We start from the raw sequence: 27,132 nt of genomic DNA on the forward strand, positions 1-27,132 counted from the left end.
ACTTATCTCTAGCGGTAGTTTATTAACATAAATTAGATATAAATACCCTAAACTAAAAATACTGCGTCAGACCAGCTTGTGTGGTATCAATATTGAAATAGTACATTATATTTCACAAGGTGAAGCTCTTAAGCGACCCACAATGAGAGAAACTCAGAACAGCAAGAAAGCAGATGTATCACTTAAGCCAAACTATTGTAAGCGTTGGTGCATTAGTCAACATTTATATAAATATTTTAGGTACTGCAAAACATTTTGAGTTTATTGGCCAAGGCTTAAAAAATAAGTGGGTTTTCAGTCTGCAACAGAAGATTGCGCTGTCTCGATATTAAAGGGGAGCTCTTTCTATTATTTTGGAGCCATGATAGCAAACTGAGTGTTTCTCTGTAAAGGGGCCGATTCTGCTCATTGTAAGATCATATGTGTATTTAGTGACCCTACTGTGACGTGTCTCCATGCTTTAATGTTCAAAACGCTCTTCATTTCTCTCATACTGCCTGTGCTGCAGCACCTCTTTTCACTCTCTGCTCTGATTGGTTAGCTGACCGGTCAACCAATTTGAGATGTCCCCTCTGTGCAGTTTCTCATTGCTGGGGATCCATTCTCTTCATTTCTCACGTACAACCTCGGGGTACACAACCTTTCTGGATTCACAATTCTGGCACGTAGACTGCTACTTTTAATCCACTGTGAGCTAATCTCATGTGTTTTGCCGAATATGTTTCTCTTTCCAGCGCATACCTTTGGTGAGTTTGCCTATTCCAGGGGATTCTACATGTTTGGAGCAGTTGGGAGTGACTTTAATATGACTTTGTGCTAGAAAGTCACCTTGGAAGACATGGTTGCGTCCAAACTTTGGAATATCGGGGTGATGTGCGATGAAGTCGTCCAGGAAGTCGGTGAGCTGGTAGCCCTGGCGGAGCGTCATGTGGCAGCCGACCAGGTACTGGTGAACCACTCGCAGGTGGAAGTCGTAGCTGAAGGAGTGGACGTGCATCAGGTCCCGCACCTTATCACACTCCTCAGTGAAGAGCATGGAGAGCTAAAGCAGAGGGTGGGGGGCACAGTCAGCACCAGCACAGAGAGAAAGTCACAGGGAAAAACAACTCTTCAAGTACCTCCGAGCTCAAGTCTGGCCAATTTCATTACACACATCACAGGTAAAGGAATAGCATCTGGCATGAGCAGCACTGTTTCTGCCTATCTGTGTAATATCAGCTCGATGCAGTGACCTGCTTTGCTTTGTGCCTTAAGGCCCTGTTGGCTCTGACTCCCACACCTTGGTGAGAGCCTTTTGTAAGCAACTAGATATCAATCAGGTTCATAATAGATTCTTATTTAATTAAACCCAACATCAAAGGGGGGCTGACAAAAGCATTCATTGCAAATGTAAATGGCTGCAGTGAGTGTGCAGTTAATTACAGCCCACTAACGAGTGTGCCTCTTGCTTTTACTTTCATCCAGACCATTTGCCTGGAACCTGTACACACAGGCTTTATGCAATCAGAGGCGAGAATAACTGCGTGGCTCTCTTTAGCTGGAGACACTTTCATCAATGTCGGTGTCTGGAACCTTTCAGCACCTTTTCCTGGCTCAACACTTTCAGAAACTAGCATAAGGGCAGGAGACGTTCCCCTTCATCACTTCAGAGATAAGAATGTTATCTTCTTTTGCACAGAAGAATGAAAAGATGAACTTTTCTTCTCACCCGTGATGTCCATGCAGTCTGGCAGACAAATTAGTTGTGACCTCTTAGCCTGCTATCGACAGAGCCAGGAGGCTGCTGGGACTTCATAGATCTCTTTAGCTCAGAGGTTATACATTTCCTCTTGACTATGAAGCTCATGGTTAATACTTCCTAACCTGTAATCCCAAATGTTCATGTTCAAGCTAATTTAACACCCTGTGTAACTTTGACAAGAACACATTGTAGAGTAGAGTCACGGAGCTGGTCTCACACGTGGAATGACTATACGTGACAGTGGCTGCATTGATGGCAGAAGCTGCAATCATATGGGGTCAAACAAGAAGAAGACAATACACAAAGCAAGTTGATTGAAAAAGGACAAGAACCATTGGCATTTGACTTTTCAGTTTGTTCTCCTGTCGGCCTACTTACCATCCTCAAAAAGACAAAGCAATTAAACATGCATTTTAAACAAACAAAATATAAAAATGTTGTGGAAAGTAAGTATTTTTCACACAGAAAGCGTGTACAATGATCTGACAACACCTCTTTAGGTTGTTCCTAGATATTCATTATAATTAATGTGGATGTTGTTCTTCTGGCGAGCACCGTAGCCAGGATTATACAAGTATTAAGATCATGAATCCAAGTTCATTAAAATACACATTTTACGAATAATGTGAACACATTTCAATGAGAAATGCTCTCAAACCACACATGCCTTTGTGGATTTTGTTTGGGTTTCTTTGATAACTTTGACCTTTTTTGTGTCCATAAAATAAAATAATATATGAATAATAATATGAAAACCTATTATAAGTAAGTTAATTTTCTTCTTTTATTGGTTATAACCACTGAACACAAGGGTTCGATCATATATAGTTAGCAGTTAGCTTGCTAACTACTACAGCAAGCTAGTTTAACAGTCATACATTGTTAAAGCCAGCAAGCTAGCAGTAAAGGGACATTTATGTTTTTACATGTCTTCAATTTCACATGTGAAATGAAAACCAAACCAATATATATTCTCAAACTTCAACTTTGTAAAATGGAAACTTTGGAACATCAAATACTTCACTCAGTAGATTTGACCTATTTAAGCTAGCGCTAGGCAGCCTGGGATTCTAACCCGCTCAAATAATAGGTAATTGAAAAACGTTTATCTCTACCATTTAAATTTGAATGAATTATAGTTAATTATAGTTAACTATTTTCTTTTATTGGCTATAACAACCGAACACTAGTGTTCATATTATTATGTAGTTAGTTTGCTATCTATCACAGCATGCTAGTTTAACAGTGCCAGCTAGCTAGCTGTGACGTTAAATGTGAATGATGTTTTCACACTTCTTCATGTTCACATGTGAAACCCACATGCCAACACAGTACATGGAAAAAAACTTGAATCAATATAGTGCTATGTAATCCAAGCACATTTCACAGTCTGTCAATATGATCATCTTTAGCGAGCAGAGCAGCAGCAGCAGCCCCATGTTTTTCATTTAAACCCTGGAGGAAAGTTATAGCTCCAATATATCACTGGCAACCAAAGATGCAAGAGAAAATAAGATAAGATTGTCAGAGAGAGGGCAGAGGGGCCAGCAGGAGTTGAACGAACACTTAGAGAACACAAGCGGAGACACCCAAACCAGCAAGCACGGACCACAGAAGCCCTGATAAAAGTTGAAAGGAGCAGAAAATCACAGCGCAGCGGGACTCAGACCTGAAACTCAAAAAAAGGAGTAACACCTGACCTTTGAGTTCCTTATTGGGTCAGTCTTCATAGTATGTGTTAGCAACTGTAGCTCCTACATGACGGAACACTGAGACCCATTCATTCCCAAAGAGACACAAACACAGATATGGAGGTTTGGAAAGAAAGATGGCAGCAAGCATAGCGGCAGGGGGGTTCAGGGGGGATGAAGCCTGATTGTAGGGAGACACCCCTCCCGTGAGAATGGGACATACCGCACAGTCAGATACTGGGGTGGCATCTGGGAACGGCTTGCAACGAGGTTTGGTGAGGAGGCTGCCCTGATGGAGAGATGACATGAGGTGGGACTAGGCAGACACACTGACACACACACATCCTGACACTCACACACAAACAGATGGATGAAAGGGAAGACTGAAGACATACTACACGAATAAATAAGAACATGTTTTTCCATACTACAAAAATGTGATGAGACACGTTACATACACGTTAGAGCTGTGGAAAGGCATTTGATAAGGCTGGTGCACATATTGAAAACCTTGGCCGTTCACTTAAGAGTAACCAAGTATTCCACAAGTCGACGGCTATCACCATGAGACAGCACTGCAGGTACAGTACAGTAGTTTGCGTGTAAAACACAATGCATGAATATACAGACATTACATATTTCCTTCTATATTTAATAACCTGTTGTGCTATGGTGCAGGATTGAGTCTTTAAAACATGCAATTGAGTTAGGTCATGAGGTCTGTGATTAACACAAGCTGATATTTAATACGACATTATATACATAAGTAAGTTCTACATTTGAGAATCGCTGAATCGCCAAACATTAGCAGCCTTTAGCTTAGCAGTGGTGATGTGAAGCAATGTGGATTTTTACTTTTTCATTTACACTACAAAAATATAAAGTGGTGTTATTGTGTGGAGATGATCCTGCTGAAGAAATGTGTAAGTATCATAAACATGTGTTTGACAAACATCGTATGCAATGCTAACTTCTGGGTCGGCCTACACAAATACTTCATCACTGCACCACTCTGTATACATCAGCCTTATTAATCATTATTCACGTTAGATAAATACGTGTGTGTTTCAGTGAACAAGACAAAGAAAATTCCCTTTATAATAATAATTACTATTTAAATTAATTAAATTGCTTATTTACTGTAAGTCGATTTTCAGCCTTTTCACAACATTCTCAGTAAACAAAGTAGCAGTAATTAATGCATCCTTTCTGCCTTTTTCACCGTAACCCTTTTGCCCCCCCCTCTATCTGAGCATGAAGCCACAGATTAGAGAAATGTTCACAACACCACCAGGTAACACATGCCACAAGATCCCTGACATCTCTGCCTGACATCTCACATCAAAGTGCACCAGTGTGTACATCTGAAAATGGATCAGTCACAGGTGGGAGAGAATGGAAACAGTTTGTGATATAGATCAGGATTTAGGTGAGAAATTAAGCTTTGGGTTGGTGGCAGGCGGGATTAGAGTTACATCTGATGGCCTTAAATCCTTAACAAATGCAAAATCACAGATGTGAGAAATTGCCTCTCTGATTATGTGGAGTCAAATCACAGCTGTATGAATAGAATACATAGTAGAGTTCCTCAGCCATCTTAAAACATATATATTCAAATGTACAGGAAACGTTTTGTACCATAACATTTCTTCCACATCTATCTTCAGAAGAATAATGTTGAAATGGTATCAAAAAACGTTCTATTCTGTCTACGGTCAGCTCTGTCAGACAGTTTGTTGCCGGCTCACAGAAAATGTTGAGGAAAAATATCCTATTGTTTAATGCTGAATGAAAAATGTGCACATTCACCCCTAAGAGCAAATTATACTTAAATAAATCGATTTCGCTATATATTTTCATATAAAATGCTGATGTTCGCTGCCATGTTTATCTTAACATTAAGTGGCCCAATGAGTGACACCCAGAGCAGTGAAGAAACACTAAACTGTCATCAAAGCAAAGAACCCTTAACTGAAGGTAAACATACAAAAACATGCAGGCAACTGAATAACACTGTGTGGCTTTCTTAACGAGTCCACATAGTTGTGCTGGGAGGAAATGATAAAATACACTGCCACACTCAATATTGTGTCAGAGATGCCTCACTTATTCCTCATTTCCAGACTCGACTCCCCTGAAAAACACAGCATCAGTTGGTAGTATACATGCTTCTAAATAACAAATGTTTATGTTCTCTTGGTCGTATCTTTCCGTGATAAAAGATGCCCACAATGTGGATCCATCTACTGCAGATGCACAAGTACTGAGAGAGAGACCAACAATGTTATTTTGAGTCTTTCCACCGGATTAATCAAATATATATTCAGCATATCCTTCCATCGCTGTAATGCTATGATCAAACACCTCCCCTATGGGTGAACTCGAGCAACGAGCCCAACATACAGTATAACCCCTAGGAAGAAGACATCACACATCACAGCAATCTCAGGCGCCAAATGTCATTGTTCAGAAAGTAATCCCACTACAATGTCATAAGGACAAAAAAAAAAAAAAAAACGAAAGCAGCAAATATACTGAAATATGCGCCCAGAAATTAATATATCATTATGGTATACATTTTTCAGCAGTTTCCAATATTGAGAGATTGTAGGTGTCTTTTAGTACCACACAGTAGACTGTTATAAACCTAACAAGGTGGAGAGTGTCCTTAGAGTAGTCATTTTCTAACTGCAATTCTTTCTACTAAACAAATAAAGTTTGTAGCAAGTCCCTGAAAGACCTCTAACATCTTGCTGACCCCTGAGACCCCTCAGAGAAGTCCCAGCATGCTCCAGTAAAACCACTGTTCTACAAGGAGATCAGTACACATCCTTCTCACGTGTCAAACATCATGCGCTCTCTTTCATGCTTTTCATCACTGCAGATCCCCAGAGAAGAGAAGGCACAGCACAGTTTGCATATTTACCTGGGAGTTGACTGTCTGGCCCAAGGGGATGCGAGAACACTCCAGTGCATACTGCTTCACACAGAAGTAACACCCCTGGCAGCACGATAAGGAGAACGTGTAATTACTTTATGAAAATCAACAATCCTGGATCTTTTAATATCTTCTGGGGAAAGTAAACATTTTACTTTGAGTAATATATGGCTCTTCAGGAACTCTGTCTATTAATTCGTGATGATCTCAGCTTGGGCTTGGCACTACAACCAGGTAACAGAAAGTATGCACGATAAACTTTGGTGATCGATTTAAAGTGTACACGTTTATACCAGGCAGGTTGAATTAAAGATGCTATTAAGTGTCATGGGAAGTGTAGGATTTAGTCTTTAGCATCAGACAGTTGGTCTTACACTTTAGTCTAGAGCTAAATATAAACAACTGTTGGTCGGAAGGCCATCACTATTCACAGACATCCGTGGTCCCTAGAGATTGACCTCAGATGACAGTAGGGATACTCTGATTCATCATCCAATACCATCATCAGGTCAACCATGTAATGTGTTTGATACCCTGGATAATGACAAAATACCTGCTAACCTTTAGCTTTAGCTGCACTTATTTTTACTGCTCCTTAGCAAATGTAAGCATGCTAACACAATTAATTAAACTGGTTAACATCAATCCTGCTAACCATCAGCATGTTATTTTGCCTTTGTAAGTATTTTAGCATGCTGATGTTAGCATTCAGCTGCTAGCATCTCTGTGCTTAACGACAGGAGTTGATAGGAGGGCCTTTGACTAAGGCCAGAATTATTGGACTTATTTTAGGAATTGCATTGATCCAGTGGTGTACAGTCAATACAAAAAAGACAAAATGAAACCACTTGACTTGGCAATTCAATACAAATATACATGAATGTCATATTGTGCAATATTTGTTATTTAGAGATGCATCAGAAACATTTTGCAATAGAGAGACGAAGTCCCTCCTCTTCCGGTGGGACTCATGGAACCTTATTTTGGAAAAAGTTTGTATTGAAGTCAATGGAGATTCTCCTGCCACAAATTACACATATGATGTTTGTCAATCTTAAATAATAATTTCCATGTCAAAAAAGTCACAGTTTGTTGTAAAACTGTTGAAATATAAGACTATGAAAAATACGCAACTAGAAAGACTAAAAATCCCAGAGTCCCGGTCCCGACTAACTCCCCTTTTGTGTATGTACAGCTCTCAACATGCCCAGACTTGGAGTGATTTTCACCTCTTTTAAAACTTTGCGCCTCATTCTGAAAGAAAGAAGTTAAATGTGCCAACGTGACAGCCGTCTTGGTGTGTGGTGCGAGACGGGAGATGTAGTTCATTGAGCGGTTTCACACAAAAAAAGTGTTACTTCACAGTTTTACGACACATTTTAATTTTTTTGACTTGCAAAATTATCTTTTAAATTGACAAACATCATATGTGTAATTTGTTGCACAATTCAAACGGGATCAAAAGATAATCTTTCTCTCTCCATTTACTTCAATACATAATTTTTCCGAAATAAGGTCCCATGGAGCTCAACCGGAAGGGGAGGGACTTCGCCACTCTATTGTATTGAAATAAAGATGAATAACGCTTTAAATTGAAAAGCTACCTTTGCGACAATAGCAAATAAGTGAGCACAATGCCCTTCATGATCTTCTGCTCACCTGAAAAGCCAGTTCCATCAGCACGATCCCCCCTGGCAGCGCCCTCTGGAGGTGGTACGCAGTAGTGCCAGATGCTATGGCCTGCCAAGTGAAATCACAGTCACAGGTTGTCAAATGAAGGTGTTTGAAGGCAGATACAGCTGACATTATATGCTGCTTTTTCATTTCAGTAAAAAGGAAGAACAACTCCATTTTGTAAGTAAGGATGTCTACTGTTTCAATCATACACAATTGGCTATGTAACACTAATGAGATTGAAATCATTAAACAGACTTCCTGCGCTCTGTAGATTAAAGAAATGTTTAATAGTTTACAAGCTTGAAAAAATACAATACGCATTAAATATCTCTTCCATGAAGTTTATAAAGATTAAAAGAGGATTAACTTACCAGATAACTTACCAGGTAAATAAACATTTAAAATCAGTCTTTAAAAGGCAAGAAAATTACAATTACATGTTCTATCTTTTTTTAAATGAAAAAGTTAAATAGAATAATACTGGTGCAAACATACAAGAACAACAGTTAAAGTGCAGTGTAACATATAATGAGTTATCTTATTCAGTTGAAGAAAACTAAAAATTCTGCAGCCTGGATTTAAAAAAAGTGAGCGTTTCAGGTGACCTGCAGGGTTCTGGCAGAAAACACTAAAACAACCTTCTGGAAGAGCACTGCAGAAGATTGCTCGGTGGTTGAACCGGTGTTTAAAAAGCTTTTATTGCCCTGACAGTGTCTAGTATAGTTGTCGTAAAACATCATTTGGGATTTCAGCCTGGCCTCTTGACTCTGCCGTGTGCTTTTGTGTGTGTGCGTGTGTGTGTGTGTGTGTGTGTGTGTGTGTGTGTGTGTGTGTGTGTGTGTGTGTGTGTGTGTGTGTGTGTGTGTGTGTGTGTGTGTGTGTGTGTGTGTGTGTGTGTACAGCAACATTTTGGACAACCTACAACCTATAACCAGTTTCCGTTCTGAACCTGGCTACAGAGGACTACCCTACGTGTGAAGTTGTTAACCTTAAGGGACAAGAAGCTTTAGTCCAAAGCACCTTCACTGATGTTAGCAGCAATGAAAAGGTTACCACTATGTGTCAAAAAAATGCTTCATGTTTCCTGAACGCCCAGTGGCTAGTGGAGCACTACTCTTCTTTTTATTTCTACAGCACCACATTCTATCTCTATTAACACTGTTTTAGGAAGCATTATATATTACATTCTATAACTAAACTTTTTCTAATTCTATACCCAAGTGAACTATTCCTCACACACAGCTCTCCTTATTTCTAGAGAAATTCTTTATCGCATTGTGAGCACATTGTCTTCGTTTTAATATTGTGAACCCCACACAACTATTTTTTCATATTTATATAAATATTTCTCTATATCTTTAGTGGTATAACGTTTTTTTAATTGTTATATTTTTGGACCTTTTCTCGCAGTCAATACACACCAGAGAAAATGTCTTGTATGTGTACTACTACTTGGCAATAAACTTGTTTCTGATTTTGCTTGTTATATCTGGTGTTAGATATTCCCGCTGTAGATTGGATACAGTTCAATTTTGCAAAAAGCAACTAACTAACTAGCAATAATCATAACTACTAACTCCAGCTTCTAAATATATATCTATACATTAAAAGGGGCCCTATTATGTCTTTTGGGGTTTTCCCTCTCCTGAAGTGTGTTATATATGTGTGTGTGCATGTAAATAGTCTGCAAAGGCTAAAATCCCAAACTTTAGTTTGCTCTCTGTATGACTGACTGGACTTTCGTGTAAGAAATCAAATGTGAAAAAGACCACAACCAGTGAAAACTGACCTTAGGGCTGTCCTCGCTCTTCTGCTTTACGTAAGAGAAAGACATCCTCCCTTCTGTGGACATAGAGTTCAGCATAGAAGCACGAGCCCGGGCGATGCTGTAAGAGATGGGAGGGGGGGGGGGGGGGGGGTGTAATGGTCAGTTGGGGTCTGGTTAAATAAGAGAGAACCGCGCAGAGCTAAGCCGTAAGACATCATTCAGAGAATCACACGGTCTGAGCCTAGAAAGTGACAGGCTGCTCTGCTGACATCTACCAGGGACAGCAGAGCGGATGACTAACGCCCCGTCTACACTACAGGCATCGAAAAATGCTTTCAACGCTTTGCCCATTCACTTGAATGGGGTGACGTAGTTGATTTTGAATCTTCGCCGAACTGCATTGTGGGGAGCATGGCATGGCTTTGCAAGCATCACGAGCATCTATCGGCATCAAAAGTTGAACAATGTTCAACTTTTGAGGCTCGATGCTTGGCATCAGCCAATCAAATCCCGCGTATGCAAATCTGACAGTACAAGGGCTAGCCAATCAAACCGTGTGTATGCTTGGAGAGACTACGCAGGTCATTTCCTCATATTCCAAAAAATGGAGCGGTAGTGAATCACCCGGTGCTGTATGATCAGTCTCTGTTGTGTTCATCTACCGGGATACAAACCGGAGGAGCCAGGCATGGAGGGAGGTGGCAGAGACAGTGGATGAAACTGGTAGGTTTTCGCCTGTTTGGGGATTTTATATCCAGTTTACTTCGTTTTAACATTGCTATTGCTTTGTATGCCGGGGGCGGGCGGGAGATTCCTGATTGGTTGTTGGTCGCCTTGGGCGCGAGAAATCGCCAAGCCTCAGACATGCCCAGCTTCAAGATGTTTTGATGCCTGTAGTGTAGACGGGCCGTAATGGATGAATAATGCTGACGCATGAGGTAGAGAGAGCAAGGAGTGATACTGCGTAACATATGGAATTCTCACAAAGATTTTTATATTTCACAAGGCAAACCATTAGCTTTGGCTACTGTTAGCAATGCAGTGCAATTCATAAAAAAAAAATATGGAAACCATATAACCACTAATAAAACCACCACGGCGCCTAGTAGACCCCCCCACACACAATAACACAGACTATATCACCCCTTGTTGTTTAATACCAAGTTAAAAACCAGCTATGTGCAATATGTGCAATATATATACAGTGGGGCAAAAAAGTATTTAGTCAGCCACCAATTATGCAAGTTCTCCCACTTAAAAAGATGAGAGAGGCCTGTAATTTTCATCCTAGGTACTACTACCCCTGTACAGTTTCGGAGGTGTTGCACAAACAATTGCTGGTTGCACTGTCGCGGACATTCATTTTGGAAAATGTTTGTCTTTCTCACATGCCTGCCACGATGGTCCTTCAGAATTGTTTTTGAAACTCTAATCTCACTTTCGCGAAGTTTGCTGGTGACTCTAGAACAGCTGACAATGTATGTGTGTTGATTAAGAGGAAAAGGTGCTTGGTATTTTTATTGTTGTTACTATCAGGAAATGTACAGCCAAATCCAGGTCCACCGAGCAGTATTAGTCAAATAGCTACTCCTGCTGATTTTATATCTAGATCTGGGCTAGGTTTAATTCATTTAAATGTGCGTAGTCTGTTACCTAAATTAGATTTTGTCCGTATTTGGGCGAGTTCGACTGATGCTGATGTCATTGTCTTATCAGAAACGTGGCTAGATAAATCCATTTTGGCCTCTGACATTTACATAAATGGTTACAGTGTATATCGTACTGACCGGCCTAAAAAAGGTGGTGGCGTTGCCATTTATGTGAAAAATAAGTTTTGTGTAACTAATATGGTTTCCAAATCTGTTAGTAAACAGCTAGAATTTTTAGCCGTGAATATTGAGGTAACAAAGGGTCAGCAGGTCATGGTGGTGGGCTGCTACAGGGCCCCTTCGGCTGTCAAGGACTCTTTATCGTCATTGGCAAAACTGTTATCACAACTTTCCTACAAGGAAATAGTGCTGCTTGGTGATTTTAATTGGGACTGGTTAACTTCTGTGTCAGAGGATTTTAAAAACCTGTGTACCTCATTGAATTTTACCCAGATTATAGACAGTCCTACTCGCCCAAATATTAAGTCCCCAAATAAATCCTCCTTAATTGATCTAATTTTAACAAATGTTCCACATAAATATTCATCTGTGGGAGTATTTGCTAATGATGTGAGTGACCACTGTGTTGTAGCCACAATTAGGGACACTAAGGTCCAAAAGGTTAAACCACGTATCATCACAAAGAGAGACAAAAAACACTTTGTGGAGCAGGGTTTTGTACATGATCTGTTTGATTTTGATTGGGGTAGAATCAATTTGTGTGCTGATGTAGAAACTGCATGGTCTTATTTTTATCTTGGTTTTATGAAAATTATAGATAGACATGCACCTCTGCGTAAATTTAGAGTGAAGGGACGAAACAATCCCTGGTTTTCTGCTGAGCTGTCCAGTCTCCTTCATGAGAGAAATAATGCTTGGGCTAAGGCTAGGAAATCAGGCTCAGAGGTAGAATGGCTACATTTTAGGCAGCTAAGAAATAGCTTCACATCTCAAATAAAAAGTGCTAAATCAAAGTACTATTTGTCGGTTACCACAGAAAACCTGAATAATCCTAGGACATTTTGGAAAGCCATAAAATCGATTTCCACTGGTGATATCCCAAATGAGCTACCTCCGTGCCTTACCACAGCATCTGGCACTATATCAGACAGGGCTACTATGCCTAATTGCTTTAATGAGCATTTTGTGTCTTGTGGCTCTCTGTTTGGCTGTGTGGCTCCTGTGAACGCTCCAATCCTTGACTCTGAACAATGTGGTCTGGAAAACCCTTTCAGTTTTACTCCTTTAACTATTGGTATTGTTCATGAAGCATTATCCAAGTTAGATCCTAGGAAACCGGCTGGCCCGGACAATGTAGAACCTTTCTTTTTAAAGATAGCTGCAGACTTTATTGCTCCACCTCTTACTTCTCTTTTTAACCTCTCCCTCAGCACGAACACAATTCCAAAAGTATGGAAGTCTGCTTATTTCTTGCCTTTACTGAAAGGGGGGGAGGCAACTATTTTAAATAACTATAGGCCAATCTCTAAATTGTCAGTTCTGGCTAAGGTGCTCGAACGCTTAGTGAGTGAACAAGTAAAGGAGTTTTTATGTATAAATGATATCCTGTCTAAACATCAGTCAGGATTCAGAAAGAAACACAGCACCATCACTGCGACAATGAAAGTGGTGAATGACATTACGAGTATTTTAGATAATAAGCAGAGTTGTGCAGCTCTGTTTATTGACCTTTCCAAAGCATTTGACACCGTTGATCATCGCATTTTAAAGCAGAGGCTACTCAGTATTGGCATATCCAGCCATGCAGTGGGGTGGTTTGTAAACTACCTCTCTGAAAGGTCCCAATGTGTTCACTTTGATGGACTGTCTTCTGAGTGGTTAAACATTTCTAATGGTGTACCACAAGGTTCTGTTTTAGGACCACTTTTATTCTCCATATATATTAACAGTGTAGGTGATAATGTGGATGAAGCTACTTTACATTTTTATGCGGATGATACTGTGATGTATTGTGCAGGTCCCTCCATTAAAGAGGCTGGTGTTAAATTACAAGCTGTTTTTAACACTATTCAGACTCAGCTCTCTGAATTAAAGCTTCTTTTAAATGTGGATAAAACCAAGGTAATGCTCTTTTCAAAAGACCCAGACACCAGAGCCTGTTTTAGATATTGTAACTACGCAAGGAACAAAACTTGAAGTTGTTGCCTGTTACAAATACCTTGGTATCTGGCTTGATGATTGTCTCTCTTTTAAACTTCATGTCAATAACCTGCTTAAAAAACTGAGGGTTAGGCTAGGTTTCTTCTACAGGAACAAGTCCTGTTTCTCGCTTGAGGCCAGGAAAAGGCTAGTCACTGTGACCTTTTTACCTGTGCTGGACTATGGTGATCTGGTCTATATGAATGCACCTGCCAATTACCTGAGCAAATTGGATGCTGCGTATCACAGTGCTCTGAGATTTGTCACAAATTGTAAAGCGCTTACACATCACTGTACCCTGTATACCAAGGCAGGTTTACCATCACTCTCTGTACGGAGGCTCAGTCATTGGTACACGTTTATCTATAAAGCTTTGTTGGGTAAACTCCTGTATTATATCTGCTCTCTGATAACACAGAGAGTTGCAAGCGGCTATTGTCTGAGGTCACATGATGTAGTCTTGTTAGATGTGCCAAGAGCAAGGACTGTCTTAGGTAAGACAGCTTTTATGTGCGCAGCTCCACTTGCTTGGAACAATCTTCAGCAAGAATTGAAACTGAGCAATCTCATTCCTTTGCATGTTTTTATACAATGGGCACTTGTAAATGTCTATAACTATGTATCCTGTAAATATAATGTATAATGTCCTTTATTGTTTTATGTTTCATGTGGAACCTATATGCTGCAGGTCTCCCTTGAAAAAGAGATCTATGATCTCAATGGGACCAATCTGGTTAAATAAAGGTTTGAAATGAAATGAAATGACTACAACTAAAAGACCCAGCCACGTTTCATCTTCAATGCCCTTGCTGATGGAAGGAGGTTGTCACTCAAAATCTCACGATACATGGCCCCATTCATTCTTTCCTTTACACGGATCAGTCGTCCTGGTCCCTTTGCAGAAAAACAGCCCCAAAGCATGATGTTTTCCACCCTCCATGTTTCACAGTAGGTATGGTGCAGGATTTGAGTCCCTGGCGGCGTAGTGTGTTACTGATGGTAGCCTTTGTTGCTTTGGTCCCAGCTCTCTGCGGGTCATTGACTCGGTCCCCCCGTGTGGTTCTGGGATTTTTGCTCACCGTTCTTGTGATCATTTTGACCCCACGGGGTGAGATCTTGCGTGGAGCCCCAGATCGAGGGAGATTATCAGTGGTCTTGTATGTCTTCCATTTTCTAATAATTGCTCCCACAGTTGATTTCTTCACACCAAGCTGCTTACCTATTGCAGATTCAGTCTTCCCAGCCTGGTGCAGGTCTACAATTTTGTTTCTGGTGTCCTTTGACAGCTCTTTGGTCTTGGCCATAGTGGAGTTTGGAGTGTGACTGTTTGAGGTTGTGGACAGGTGTCTTTTACACTGATAACGAGTTCAAACAGGTGCCATTAATACAGTTAACAAGTGGAGGACAGAGGAGGCTCTTAAAGGAATGGTATGCTCATGACACTCATTTTTAAAAAATTATCATCCGATAAAACAGACCAGTCTCTGCCAGTCTCTCTCTCTTTTTTTTTTTTAATCCGATGACATTATCAGTGATTTTAAACTGATTATATACCGAAATAACATCAACACTGTGGGCGCCGCCATTTCCCGGACGTGACGTAATCCATGCGTTTGGTTTTCGAAGACACGTTGATCTCCATGTTATTTACTGTAGTTTCTCTCTTCAAATATGCCTCACTGTATCGCGAAATATTGCCATAATTCGGATAGGAACAATCCACGGAATGCTCGGTTCCATCTGTTGCCAAAAGGTAAGCATAAGAAGTACATTCGGAGGCAGTGGCTAGCGAAATGTGGCCGGCCCGAACCGAGAGATTTACAGGCTCATGTATGCAGCGAACATTTCACATTTCCGGACGACTACTCTGAGAGTATGATCAAACATAACATGGGATTTAAAGAACAACCATTACTCAATTGAGATGCAGTACCATCGGTCTTTCTGGTGTCATCACCGACCAGGACACCAGTTCGGCCAGTAGAGAAATCGCCCTCTGCAAGTGTGAAGCGACGGAGGAGCAGAAGTAGTGCTCGGAGTAAGAATAAGGTATGTTATAGCGCATTTCCATTGCAGCGGCTAGCCCCGTTTTAACGTCCTTTAGCGTCCAGGCCAGGACAGTTTTTGGTGGCCTTTCCATATAGCGTAGTACCGGCTAGTGTGTATTTCCCCCCAGTTTTTCCGGCCCCATAAAATCGTGATTCTATGGCCAGGGACAACGAAGCTGAGTATGCTAAACTAGAGAGGGAATCGCTAGCAAGGGTGGTACTACATGCATACATATAGTATCTTATATCATCTTCCCATTATACACACATGCATTTTCAAACATTTGGACTACCTATGTTGCAAATGTATTATCTTTTCAATTTATACACGGCATCTATTGCACGTCTGTCCGTCCTGGGAGAGGGATCCCTCCTCTGCTGCTCTCCCTGAGGTTTCTCCCATGTTCCCTTTAAACTGTGGGTTTTCTTCGGAAGTTTTTCCTTGTACGATGTGAGGGTCTACGGACAGAGGGTGTCGTATTGTCATACTGATATGTATGGCTGAATTCCCCCATCCAATCTCTTCACATTGGTCAAAACTTGTTCCTCTGCTGACGAGTCCGAACTGAAATACTCCACCATGTTTCCGTGTGTTGACAAAGTGAACGCATGGATGACGTCACGACCATCACGTGACTACTGAAAATGGCAAACATGGCGGCGGCCAGACGGAATATACAGGTCTTGATAAAAAAGAGCTATAAAATCATTATTTACCGGGGAATATCGCTGATTTCTTCAGGGTATGGTTTAAACATAACGTTTCACTAAATACTGAAGTTTTGATTAATTATCTAATGAGTGGACCATTCCTTTAAAGAAGAAGTTACAGGTCTGTGAGAGCCAGACATCTTGTTTGTTTGTAGGTGACCAAATACTTATTTTACCGAGGAATTTACCAATTAATTCATTAAAAATCCTACAATGTGATTTCCTGGATTCTTTCCCCCCATGCTGTCTCTCATAGTTTAAGTGTACCTAGCATACAAATTACTGGCCTCTCTCATCTTTTTAAGTGGGAGAACTTGCACAATTGGTGGCTGACTAAATACTTTTTTGCCCCACTGTATATGCCGTTAATAACTGTGCAATATATACCTGGCTGCTAAATCCTCAGAACTGTTACAAGATGTGTATTTTGTAAATTGTGTAACTTTTTTTATTATAACTTTTTTTAATCTTTAATACTTTTTTTTTTTTTGCTGTAACAATGTACATTTCCCCTCTGTGTGACTAATAAAGGTATTCTGATTGTGATGGTTCAGAGTGGTTTTACATGCATTTTAGAGCCTACTTTGATCGTAGGGAAAGTCTGTAATATAATGTTAAACACCGAAATAAAAGAGTAGATATTCAACTTAAAGCGCAAAATAAAGAATATTTAGGGACAGACCTGCGCGCTGGAGACTGCGGTCGGACCTGCACCAGGATGAAGCCCATGCTCTGCAGGTACTGGACGTACTGCTGCAAGAAGGTGCTGGAGATGTCCTGCAGCCAAGCCTCCTCCTTCAGGCGGCTGGGCAGCATGTCGGCAGAGTCCGTGCTGTAGCTGCGGTCCCGGCCCGACGCCGTGGAGTCGTTGGAGTGATGGCGTTTCTGGCACAGGGAACAGTGGACATAACTCAGCCTCACAGAACTCTTTCAATGTATGCAGACCATTTTTTGTATACCATTATGTTGTTTAAGCAAACATAATGTATGCTAAACTTTGAGTAATAGCCAGTAGGCTAACCTAGATGCCTTTCCAAAAATAAGGGTAAGGCAAGGTAAGTTAAGTTTATTTATACAGCACCTTTCAATCCAAATGCAGCATCAAAAAGATACGTTTTTATTCTCGATTTAAAAGTATTAACAGTTGCAGCTGACCTGCAGGATTCAGAAAGCTTGTTCCAGATGGTCGGGGCATCAAAACTAAACGCTGCTTCTCCATGTTTAGTTCTGACTCTTGTAGCAGAGAGCAGGCCCGTCTCAGAAGACCTGAGATACCTTGATGGTTCATACTTCTGCAGGAGATCGTTAATATAATTTGGTCCTAAACCATTAGTGCTTTAAAATCCAGCAATAGTACTTTAAAATCAATTATTTGGTAGACTGGAAGCCAGTGTAAAGACTTCAGAACTGGAGTGATGCAACGCCATATGCATACATCAAATGTAACTGACACTGTAATCCCCCTACCTACACCCTTCATGTTATGTCCTGTCCTACTTGTGATGTGTGTGAGCCATGTCCTTGTCCGTGTGTTTTTGTCTTTTGAAAATATTTAATAAAATATAAATGTTAAAAAAAAAGAAGTGGAGTGATGTGATCCACTCTTTTTGTGTTCTCGAGGACTCGAGCAGCAGCGTTCTGAATCAGCTGCAGCTTTCTGATGGATTGTTTTGTTGAGACCTGTGAAGACACCATTACAGTAGTCGAATCTACTGAAGATGAAAGCATGGACAAGTTTTTCTAAATCCTGCTGTGACATTAGTCTTTTAATCCTAGATATGTTCTTAAGGTGATAGTAGGCTGACTTAATAACTGTTGTAATGTGACTGTTACAATTCAGGTCTGAGTCCATCACTACACCTAGATTTCTAGCTTTATTAGTTGTTTTGGGTGTGGTCCTGGATCATAAGTCCTGGATGGATATCCTCGTGGATTCATCTTCCTATTATACACACATGCATTTCCAAACATTTGGACTACCTATGTTGCAAATGTATTATTTTTTCAATTTACACACGGCATCTATTGCACGCCTGTCCGTCCTGGGAGAGGGATCCCTCCTTTGTTGCTCTCCCTGAGGTTTCTCCCATGTTCCCTTTAAACGGTGGGTTTTCTCCGGAAGTTTTTCCTTGTACGATGTGAGGGTCTAAGGACAGAGGGTGTCGTATTGTCATACTGATATTCTGTACAAACTGTGAAGTCCACTGAGACAAATGTAACATTTGTGATATTGGGCTATATAAATAAACATTGATTGATTGATTTTGTAATCTGCCGACTGAAGCTCTGCGATGACTTTTAATTGGTCCTCCTTTGCTCCAAAAACAATAATCTCAGTTTGTTCAATTGGAGAAAGTTCCTACTCATCCAGTCATTGATGTGCTCAATGCACTTACTCAGTGTTGTAATCGGAGAATAGTCTCCTGGTGTAATATTTAAATAAATCTGGGTGTCATCTGCATAGATATGATAATTTAGGTCGTTGTTTTTAATAATTTGAGCCAGTGGTAGCATAGATATTAAAAAGCAGGGGTCCTAAGATGGAGCCTTGAGGAACCCTGCATGTCATACTTGTCAACACTGATGTGTAATTGCCTATAGAGACAAAGTTGTTTATGTCCTTTAAGTAGGAATCAAACCAATTTAGATCTGTTGCCGAAAGTCCCACCTAATTTTCTAGTCGGTCTAGCAATATGTTGTGGTCCACAGTATCAAATGCAGCGCTGAGATCTAATAATACCAACACTGAAGTTCTGCCACTATCTGTGTTTAAGTGGATGTCATTGAAGACTTTAACAAGAGCAGTCTCAGTGCTGTGATTTGGTTGAAAGCCTGACCGGAACACATAAAAACCGCCAGTTAAAAGCATGAAATTACTCAGCTGTTGAAAAACAACTTTTTCAATCATTTTGCATAAAAAAGCGAGGTTTGATATTGGCCTATAATTATTCATTACGGTTGCATCTAGATTATGCTTTTATAAGATTGGTTTGCTTACTGCAGTTTTCAGGGCCTGTGGAAATGTGTAAATTAACGTCTGTGATTAATCTGGAAACCTTAGAGTGCACATTACCAAGTTTGACCGAACTACCTCCCGTAATTCTAGCATAGAATTGCACGGCGTTCAAAAGGTTTACGATGTATTCAACTTTAAACAAAGTTTGTCTTGCTTGTAAATAGCGGTTTGTAAAAAAGTATTTTAATATGTGGACTTTATTGTTCAATCATAAAACCAGTTTCTATAGGTACATTTTTAACTTCTTGTTGTCCTTGGGTCAAATTCGAAACTAAGGAACTACAATCTTTGAAAAAAAATATTTGATCACTACTTTCATTGAATTACGTGTGTTTTAGCTCTATGAAACCTGATGTACTTATATGATTCGGTTTTCTTCAAGTTTGTATCTTGTTGGTCGAACGCACTTATTGTAAGTCGCTTTGGATAAAAGCGTCAGCTAAATGCAATGTAATGTAATGTAATGTTATTTCAAATCAAAGCACGTGGTGTCATTATACATTTGAAATGTTTCCAAAACTGAATCCTGTCTCAACTTTGACATATACCAGTCCATGATAATTTAACAAGATATGGTCCTCTGATCTTAAGTATAGTCAAAATAAATAAATCTTTTGCTCAAAAATAAGGTATCATGTTGTGTAAATGAGGTCTATTGACCATAAATGTCAAAAGAAAAGTATTGAGTGATGAGTTTGCATAAAGGAGGCTTTAAAGTGTGCAAAGAAAAGTAGCAAAGTTGACGAATATAGCAGTACACAACCTCCTCTCCGAGTCAGGCTGTAAACGTACCTTCACTGGAGGCTGAACAATCTGCTCCTCTTGGATCTGCTTCCTGAAGGTGGGGTCAAAGAGGAGGGGGGTGGCACAGTAGTGGACCAGCCTGGACGAGTGCTTCAGGGTCTCCAAATCGGCACCCTGCAGAGACATCCATGATAAGATAAGACGACGACCCCTCAGAGGTATTCTGATACACGAAAATGTAACTACTTTGCTTTCAAGGTAAAGTCTACCAGACTCTATACTTTAGCTCAGCAGTGTTCACGGGCAGCTTCCACATCAAAGATTCAGCAGATGGAATCCACACTGAGTGTACTGTATGAACTACATCGGACTCGACTATCAGATCCTGACTTTGATGCAGTCTGATCACGTCGTTAAGCTCATCCAGTGGCATGAAAATCAACCTAAAACCAATTTCCAGTGAAAAAGCCTTTGGATCTGCATACCTTCAGATGAGCTCTGTGGGTGTCTTGAACTTGAAATATCAAGTTGTAAATGTATGCCACCATGTAACCTCTCTTGAGATGTCACTGTGGAAGACTGAAACCTTTTTAATTAGCACCGGATATTCCCCACTTTGAAACATGGCAATGCTGAATAATTTCCCAGAGGAATGAAGAGTAATTGTGGCTCCTTAAAGCTGTAAAGTAGTGAGCGGCACCACTCCCCCAGGTTCTGTCAGGTCCAATTAGCCACACTTGATATTAGGCTACTTTCACCATGCAGGAAGTTAATACTCAATTCAGATGTACAGGTCAGATCCAATTTGTTGTGAGCACGTTCACATTGTGTTTCTTTTCATGTGTTCAATATGTAATACCATTTTGACTTCTTCACCTGTCTCAATGAAGTGAAAAGTACATTAAAATCTTTCATGCTCATGCATTAGACGATACATGTATTCCGCCTGCACTGCAAGTACAGTAAGTATAAAGACTAATACCAGGCTTAGAGAAGTAAACATATTTCGGTGTTTGGCTTTTAAATGAACCGGTTTAAAAAGGGGCAATGTTTAATGTTACACTAAAGTTACAGCCTCCAGTGCCGCAGGAAACACACAGATGACAGGACCCGACGTGGAGATTATAAGAAAGATCCATTTTGGCCGGCTCTGATTTAAATCAGATTGGTCAAATGTTTCTTATTCCTGCCCTGACTGACCAAATGACAGGAAATTATACTGACAGGCATACACCCTATGTTTTGAAAGAGAATGAAAAAGGATCAGAAGCAGCTTAGCTGTGTTGGTACTGCAGCCATGTTCTTCTGTGTCTTTTTCCAACTATTTTAAATATGTAAACAACCAACTAACACTACTTTATTGCTCTCATTCTCCATCCTGGAATGAAGAAAAATTACAAAAAAATGTAATCGTCATTTTCCCACTGCTGGATACTACCAGGGTGTCTGTTTCCAACCGTCCTTATGACAAATTATACATTCGAGTGCACCAACTGTTCACAGGTTGCTTGCCTCAAAATAGACTTGTATCCTAGTTAGTATGACAAAACTGAAAACAAAAGTCAGATACTTGGCAACGGTGGGGAAGGTAACAACAAAAAAATCCTAATGACCCTCTGGTTAGATATGACAATTAACGAGAGTCATGTATGTATCTGCTGTCTGTTAACTGTGTCCTATACATTCAATTATTTACTGATTTGTGGATTGTTTATTCATGTATTTTAGTTTTTTAGAACTGTATTTCTTGTTGTTGTGTAACCATACAGTATATTTTCTTAAAATGCAAATAAAAAAAGGATAATAAAAACAAATTCTTACATGTGTATGTATGTGTGCATGTGACTTGTGGTACTTACTGAAATGGGCATGTTGGACTGTGCCGACCTCTGCTGCCACGTCACAAACAGGTTCTCTATCTTCATCTGCTTCTCCAGTTCTGTCAGCGCAAACACAGGAAACTGGGTTTGATGGGCTCATTAAACAAAAATGACGTTCTTTTTATAAGAAGTAGCAGTAATAACCTCTCCGCTCAGCAACTTTGATCTCCAGGAGCTGGCTGCCATGTCGGGCCACCACATCCCCCTCCATCAGGGGCCGGATGGTGCACACGTCCCTCAGAGCCTCGTCGAAGGGAAGCAGCTCAGAGGGGAAGTGGAGCGGGGCGAGGCTCCGGACCGAGGGGCCCAGCCTGCCCTGCTCCTTACTGGGCAGGGGGGGGACCGCGCTGCGCAGCAACGCATCGGGCTCCATGGAGGGGCTCAGGAAGGGGTTGGGATCCTGGAGAAGACAAATAAGAAGAAAGAATAAGAAGAAAAATAAATAAACAATCTGTGAAAAAATTACAAGGAACACCATTCGTATGACATGACAATAAATGCTAAACAAAGCGACAGCAAGGACAGACAAAAAGATGACCGCAGGTCAAGTAACTAAAGAAGCCAACATTGGGTATTTTCAAATCGTCATGTACAGTAGTCAGATTGAAAGCATATTCCAAAAAGTGTTAGGAATATTACAAGTTAAATTATCTCAATGACCAGTTTAACACCTCTGAAAACGTTTTGGATTAGCTCAAATGCATGAATGCTTGCAAAGTCAGCTACATACTGTAGGGCACAGAGCCCACACCGAGTCAAAGTCAGGACCCTACAGTATATGAATTATATTCCCTGCACTGCATATCAGATTTAATTAGATTAAATAAACTTTATTGTTCCCAAATTGGGATTTGATTGCACAGTAGCCTGTTAACAAAAATGTAAATAAACAGTCAACATATACGTTTAAACTGTAGAAATAAAAATAAAAATATGTATAAATATATGACCTTAAGAATTTACAATATCAAATATATAGAATACGTTACAATACTCTATAATAGGCAAGTATCCTACCAAAAATATAAACAAAGGATACAATATACACAATAAAGTCTGCTAAGTACTTTCTGAAATAAAGATTTGACTACATTTATATAATTAATTGATCCCAAATTGGGATTTTTTAAAATAAATAAACAGTAAATATATACATAAACAGCAGTGTTTCCCCTAGGATTACTGCTTTGGGGGGGTGCTGCCTGAGCGTGGGGGTGGCATTGGGATATATATTTTTTGAATCCTCTGGAGCAGAGAGAGGAGCTGTGGATTATTGTTATTGATTAGTGCATCAGTGTTTCTTAGGGTCAAAAACACTAAACTCACAACTTAAAATGAAAGTCTTTAGTTTATTTAATAAAAGAGCACATGTTCAATGTGAAAAGTGACAGTAGATATAGATTAGTTGCAATTTGGTGCTATATATATATATATTTAAAAAAGTATAATAAATAATTCTTATATATATATTTTTTTTTAAAACCTTGAATTTCAGGGGGGGCGTGGGGCTCCATTGGCGGGGCACAGCACCCCTCCAAGACAATGGTAGGGGAAACACTGAACAGTATAAATAACTATATCTATAGAGTATCTTAAGAAAGCACAATATAAAACATACAGAATAAATTAGAAAACGTCTAAAAACGTAGGAGTTTTCTGCTAGACAGAGGGGAGGTGTTGTAGATTGTAGATAGGGATATTGCTCTTGGCAGGAATGATATTCCTTTGCCGTGGTGTGCTGGGGTGGAAACACAAACACTAGGGACACTGACAGGCTGAACAAGCTCGTGAGGAAAGCTAGCTCTGTAGTTGGAGTACAACTGGACAATCTGGAGGAGGTGGCAGAGGGGAGGACGAGGAGGAAGCTCGACAGCATCCTAGAGAACCCCTCCCACCCACTCCACGCAGAGCTAGTGAAGACGAGGAGTACGTTCAGCCACAGACTCATCCCTCCACGACACAGCACCAAGCACCTCGGACAGTCCTTTGTGCCTGTAGCCATCAGGCTGCACAACAAGGGGTCAATAATCATAAAAATCACTGGACATAAATATACACTGTTTCCAAAACCCATGTTAATATATTAGTAGTAGACCAAATATGTAGATAGATATGCCACTATGTGTACAGATGTCCATTTACTTCATAATTTAGATGACCAAATATGTATACTGTATATGCTGACTGTTATTTTATTCTTATCTTTACTCATCTCCTATTTCATAGTCTTTTATTATTATAATTATTATTTAAAACACTTTTCTTGATTTTATTTTTGATTTTATTAATCTGTGTGAATCTGTGCTGTCCTGTTTTTCACGCTTACCCTGTTGCTGCTTGTACAACTGAATTTCCCCACGGGGATTAATAAAGCTCCATCTTGTCTCGTCTTATCTTATATACTGTATCAGTTCTCGAGACAGCGAGGCGGAATCAGTCTGTTGTAGGACGAGCTCCTCTGTCTGTCCAGTAGTTTGCGGAGAGGGTAGTCAGGATTATTCAGAATGGATAACGTTTATCAGAGTCCTCTCCACCACAACTCCTACATTGTCTGGTTTGCTGCTGTTGATGGTGCCAGCCTTCTTAATCAATACAAACTGTTACAGAACATTTGGTTAGGTATCTAACCTTCAACCCAGGCTGCGTTTCACTTCTCTTATTTTTCATTTCCTCGCTCCTCGGTCTCACCGGAAGTTGATTTGTCTGCGCCATCTTGAGTAGCGTCCCAATGGCCTTATTTCTGCCGGAGGAGCGAGGAGCGATAATGGAGGAGCGATAATCGAGGAACCACCAGACCATCCTTCGATGAAATCTTCAGACACTCGCCACGCCCTCTTACTGTGTATCGCTCACTGATTGGACGATGCAGTGCATGCACTGATCTCATGCTTCTTGACATGAGAGCAGTTTCCCAGCGGAGTGAAGAAAATACATGAAACTCACGGGAGTCACTCCTCAGTTTATACCGTGTTTTGTTTCAATTAATGTTTCATTTAGTTACAAATATGTGATATATCTGAACAACAAAGTGGTCAAAAATCATTTTATTCATTTTTTGGAAACATTTTCATGATCGCTTTTTTCGTTTTACATTTTCATTTATTGTCATTTCCATTCAGTCAGTCATTAAGTGCTATTAAAATGTTAATTTGCTACATATCCACACAAACAAACAAAGTGTGCAATCCAATACATGTTAATCTAACTGGGTTTTGATAGATAACATCTCTCTTTTTCTTCTCTCAATTATTTTATTTATATTGTGCACTCTAATCAATATTAATCTAACTAATGTTCGTTTATACATTTTAAGAATGGCGTTTATCTTTTTTGAGAATGAGTTCTTATTTGATGTTATTTATTGGGGTCTACAACAGATGATACAAATGTTTATGTCAGTAAATGTGTAGGCGGGGGTGTTTGTGAAAATAACGGGGACAGAGCTGGCTGCTGTCAGACGATCAGCTGTGCGGCGTCATCACAAACGGACGTCGCTTCACGTGACGCTCCGGAGGAAAGGACGTCCCATTGCTCTTAAAACTCATTTCCCTGCTTCTCGTGGTTTCCTTGCGTCTCTCCATGCTTCCCTGGTGGGAGGGACTAGTCGCAGGGAAACGACGCAAGTGAGGGACGCAAGGAATCCATTTAACCGAAGTGAAACGCAGCCCCAGTCCATCACTTTCTCCTTTCACTTTCTCCTTCCCATGGCAAAGGTCTACGGCCTTGGGGTATTGCTGCCATCTCTCTTAAGGAGGAGCAGCTCTGGCTCTTTGTTGCTGCCAGGTCGTGACCAAGCACAGGCTGACCTGAGATAGTTTATTGTGTGTGGACATCTGGGAGTCCTTCTTATCGGGTGCGTAGGTCCCACTGGTGTACATTCTTTGCCATGGACGACAGTTTTAGTTAGATTTAGTGCCTTGTTTGTTAAGTCTTGTTAATGAAGAATGTTGATTATACACTCTGAACTAGTTCAAACCTCTTCAGAATTGGTCGGGCAACCGCTGTGTCAGCTCATCGTGGCTGCAGCACATGTCTTGTCAATTCTCCGGCCGTAACTTCAGAATAAACCTTCAGTGTTTGACATCAAGTTCCAACTCTCCCTGTGTCTCTGTGTTTCGACTCCATTGCTCCAGAATATTCCATTACACAAAGTAACGCGCAAGGGCCACAACAGAAAACATCTCGCTTGAAGCAAGATGTTGGAGATCTTCTCTCAACATCGTGGAGGAGATCTCGATCATTAGAGGATCTCAGCTCCTCAGGAAATCGAGTCGGCTCGTCCCCTTCCTTTATACATCATTAATATTTATCTTAATACTATCAGATTTTCAAAGCGTTGATGGTGGGCCCTGGTTGCTGTTGAGAGGAACTTTTGGGCGCGTTAGTTCAGCGGAGCGGGGGGGGACAGATGCCCCGGCAGTGTGCAGCAGGGCTCCAGGCTGAGGGGGTCAAACTGCGCACTGGTGCTCCCTCTGCTTCTTATCAGGGCCGTGACAGATGAAGCTCTGTTAGGCAGATTTTCTGCTGCTCTGACTCTGCCTTCTGTCCGGACTCTTTAGTGATGTGGCGATGAAGGCCATCGGAGGGAAAGGAAAAGTTTGGTTTCTTTCTATTCTTTGAGCTTGTTTCATAATTGGCCGAAGGGGGAATGCTAAAAGGGCATTTGGTGTCTTATTTGCTGTAAAATGCTGCTCTGATAAATGTCTACTGCGGCATGTTCCACACAACAATGCAGCAGCAAAACAATGAATTTGACAATTTTTTCTGTATTTTTCAACCGTTCTCCTTTTATACTTAACGCAATGCATGCTATATGTCATCCTTGCCTTATTGGCCTGCAAGGTGAGCTGCTGGGCCCGATTAACCCAAACACCCAACTGAGCATGTTCTTGTTATGCTGGGACACTAGCTGGACCAATAGCATATGATTAAACACAAATTCAATTTAGGAATAAGTATCAAGTAATCACTCGGTGCCTTTTGCATTCTTCACTGCTGCACACACACACACACACACGGTCTGTGCAGGGAAAGCTGCCATATTCATTATCATACCAGGTGATATTATTATTTTGACGACAAACCACTCGATGAACCCGGCCTTTCCAG

The 27,132-nt window shown here is 40.5% G+C and overlaps 1 protein-coding gene across 1 annotated transcript in view; it reads right to left on the reverse strand.

Moving 5' to 3' along the window:
• szt2 (SZT2 subunit of KICSTOR complex) overlaps positions 1-27,132 on the reverse strand; it is a 107,542-nt gene that overhangs the window by 7,845 nt on the left and 72,565 nt on the right. Inside the window, 9 exon segments of the mRNA XM_034081348.1 lie at positions 829-1,042; positions 3,656-3,721; positions 6,359-6,433; positions 8,030-8,110; positions 9,837-9,933; positions 17,066-17,268; positions 20,192-20,317; positions 22,003-22,082; positions 22,168-22,423. Coding sequence (XP_033937239.1) covers positions 829-1,042; positions 3,656-3,721; positions 6,359-6,433; positions 8,030-8,110; positions 9,837-9,933; positions 17,066-17,268; positions 20,192-20,317; positions 22,003-22,082; positions 22,168-22,423 — 1,198 coding nt within the window.

Source organism: Pseudochaenichthys georgianus, chromosome 4 (genome assembly GCF_902827115.2).
Source record: "Pseudochaenichthys georgianus chromosome 4, fPseGeo1.2, whole genome shotgun sequence".
NCBI classification, from domain to species: domain Eukaryota; kingdom Metazoa; phylum Chordata; class Actinopteri; order Perciformes; family Channichthyidae; genus Pseudochaenichthys; species Pseudochaenichthys georgianus.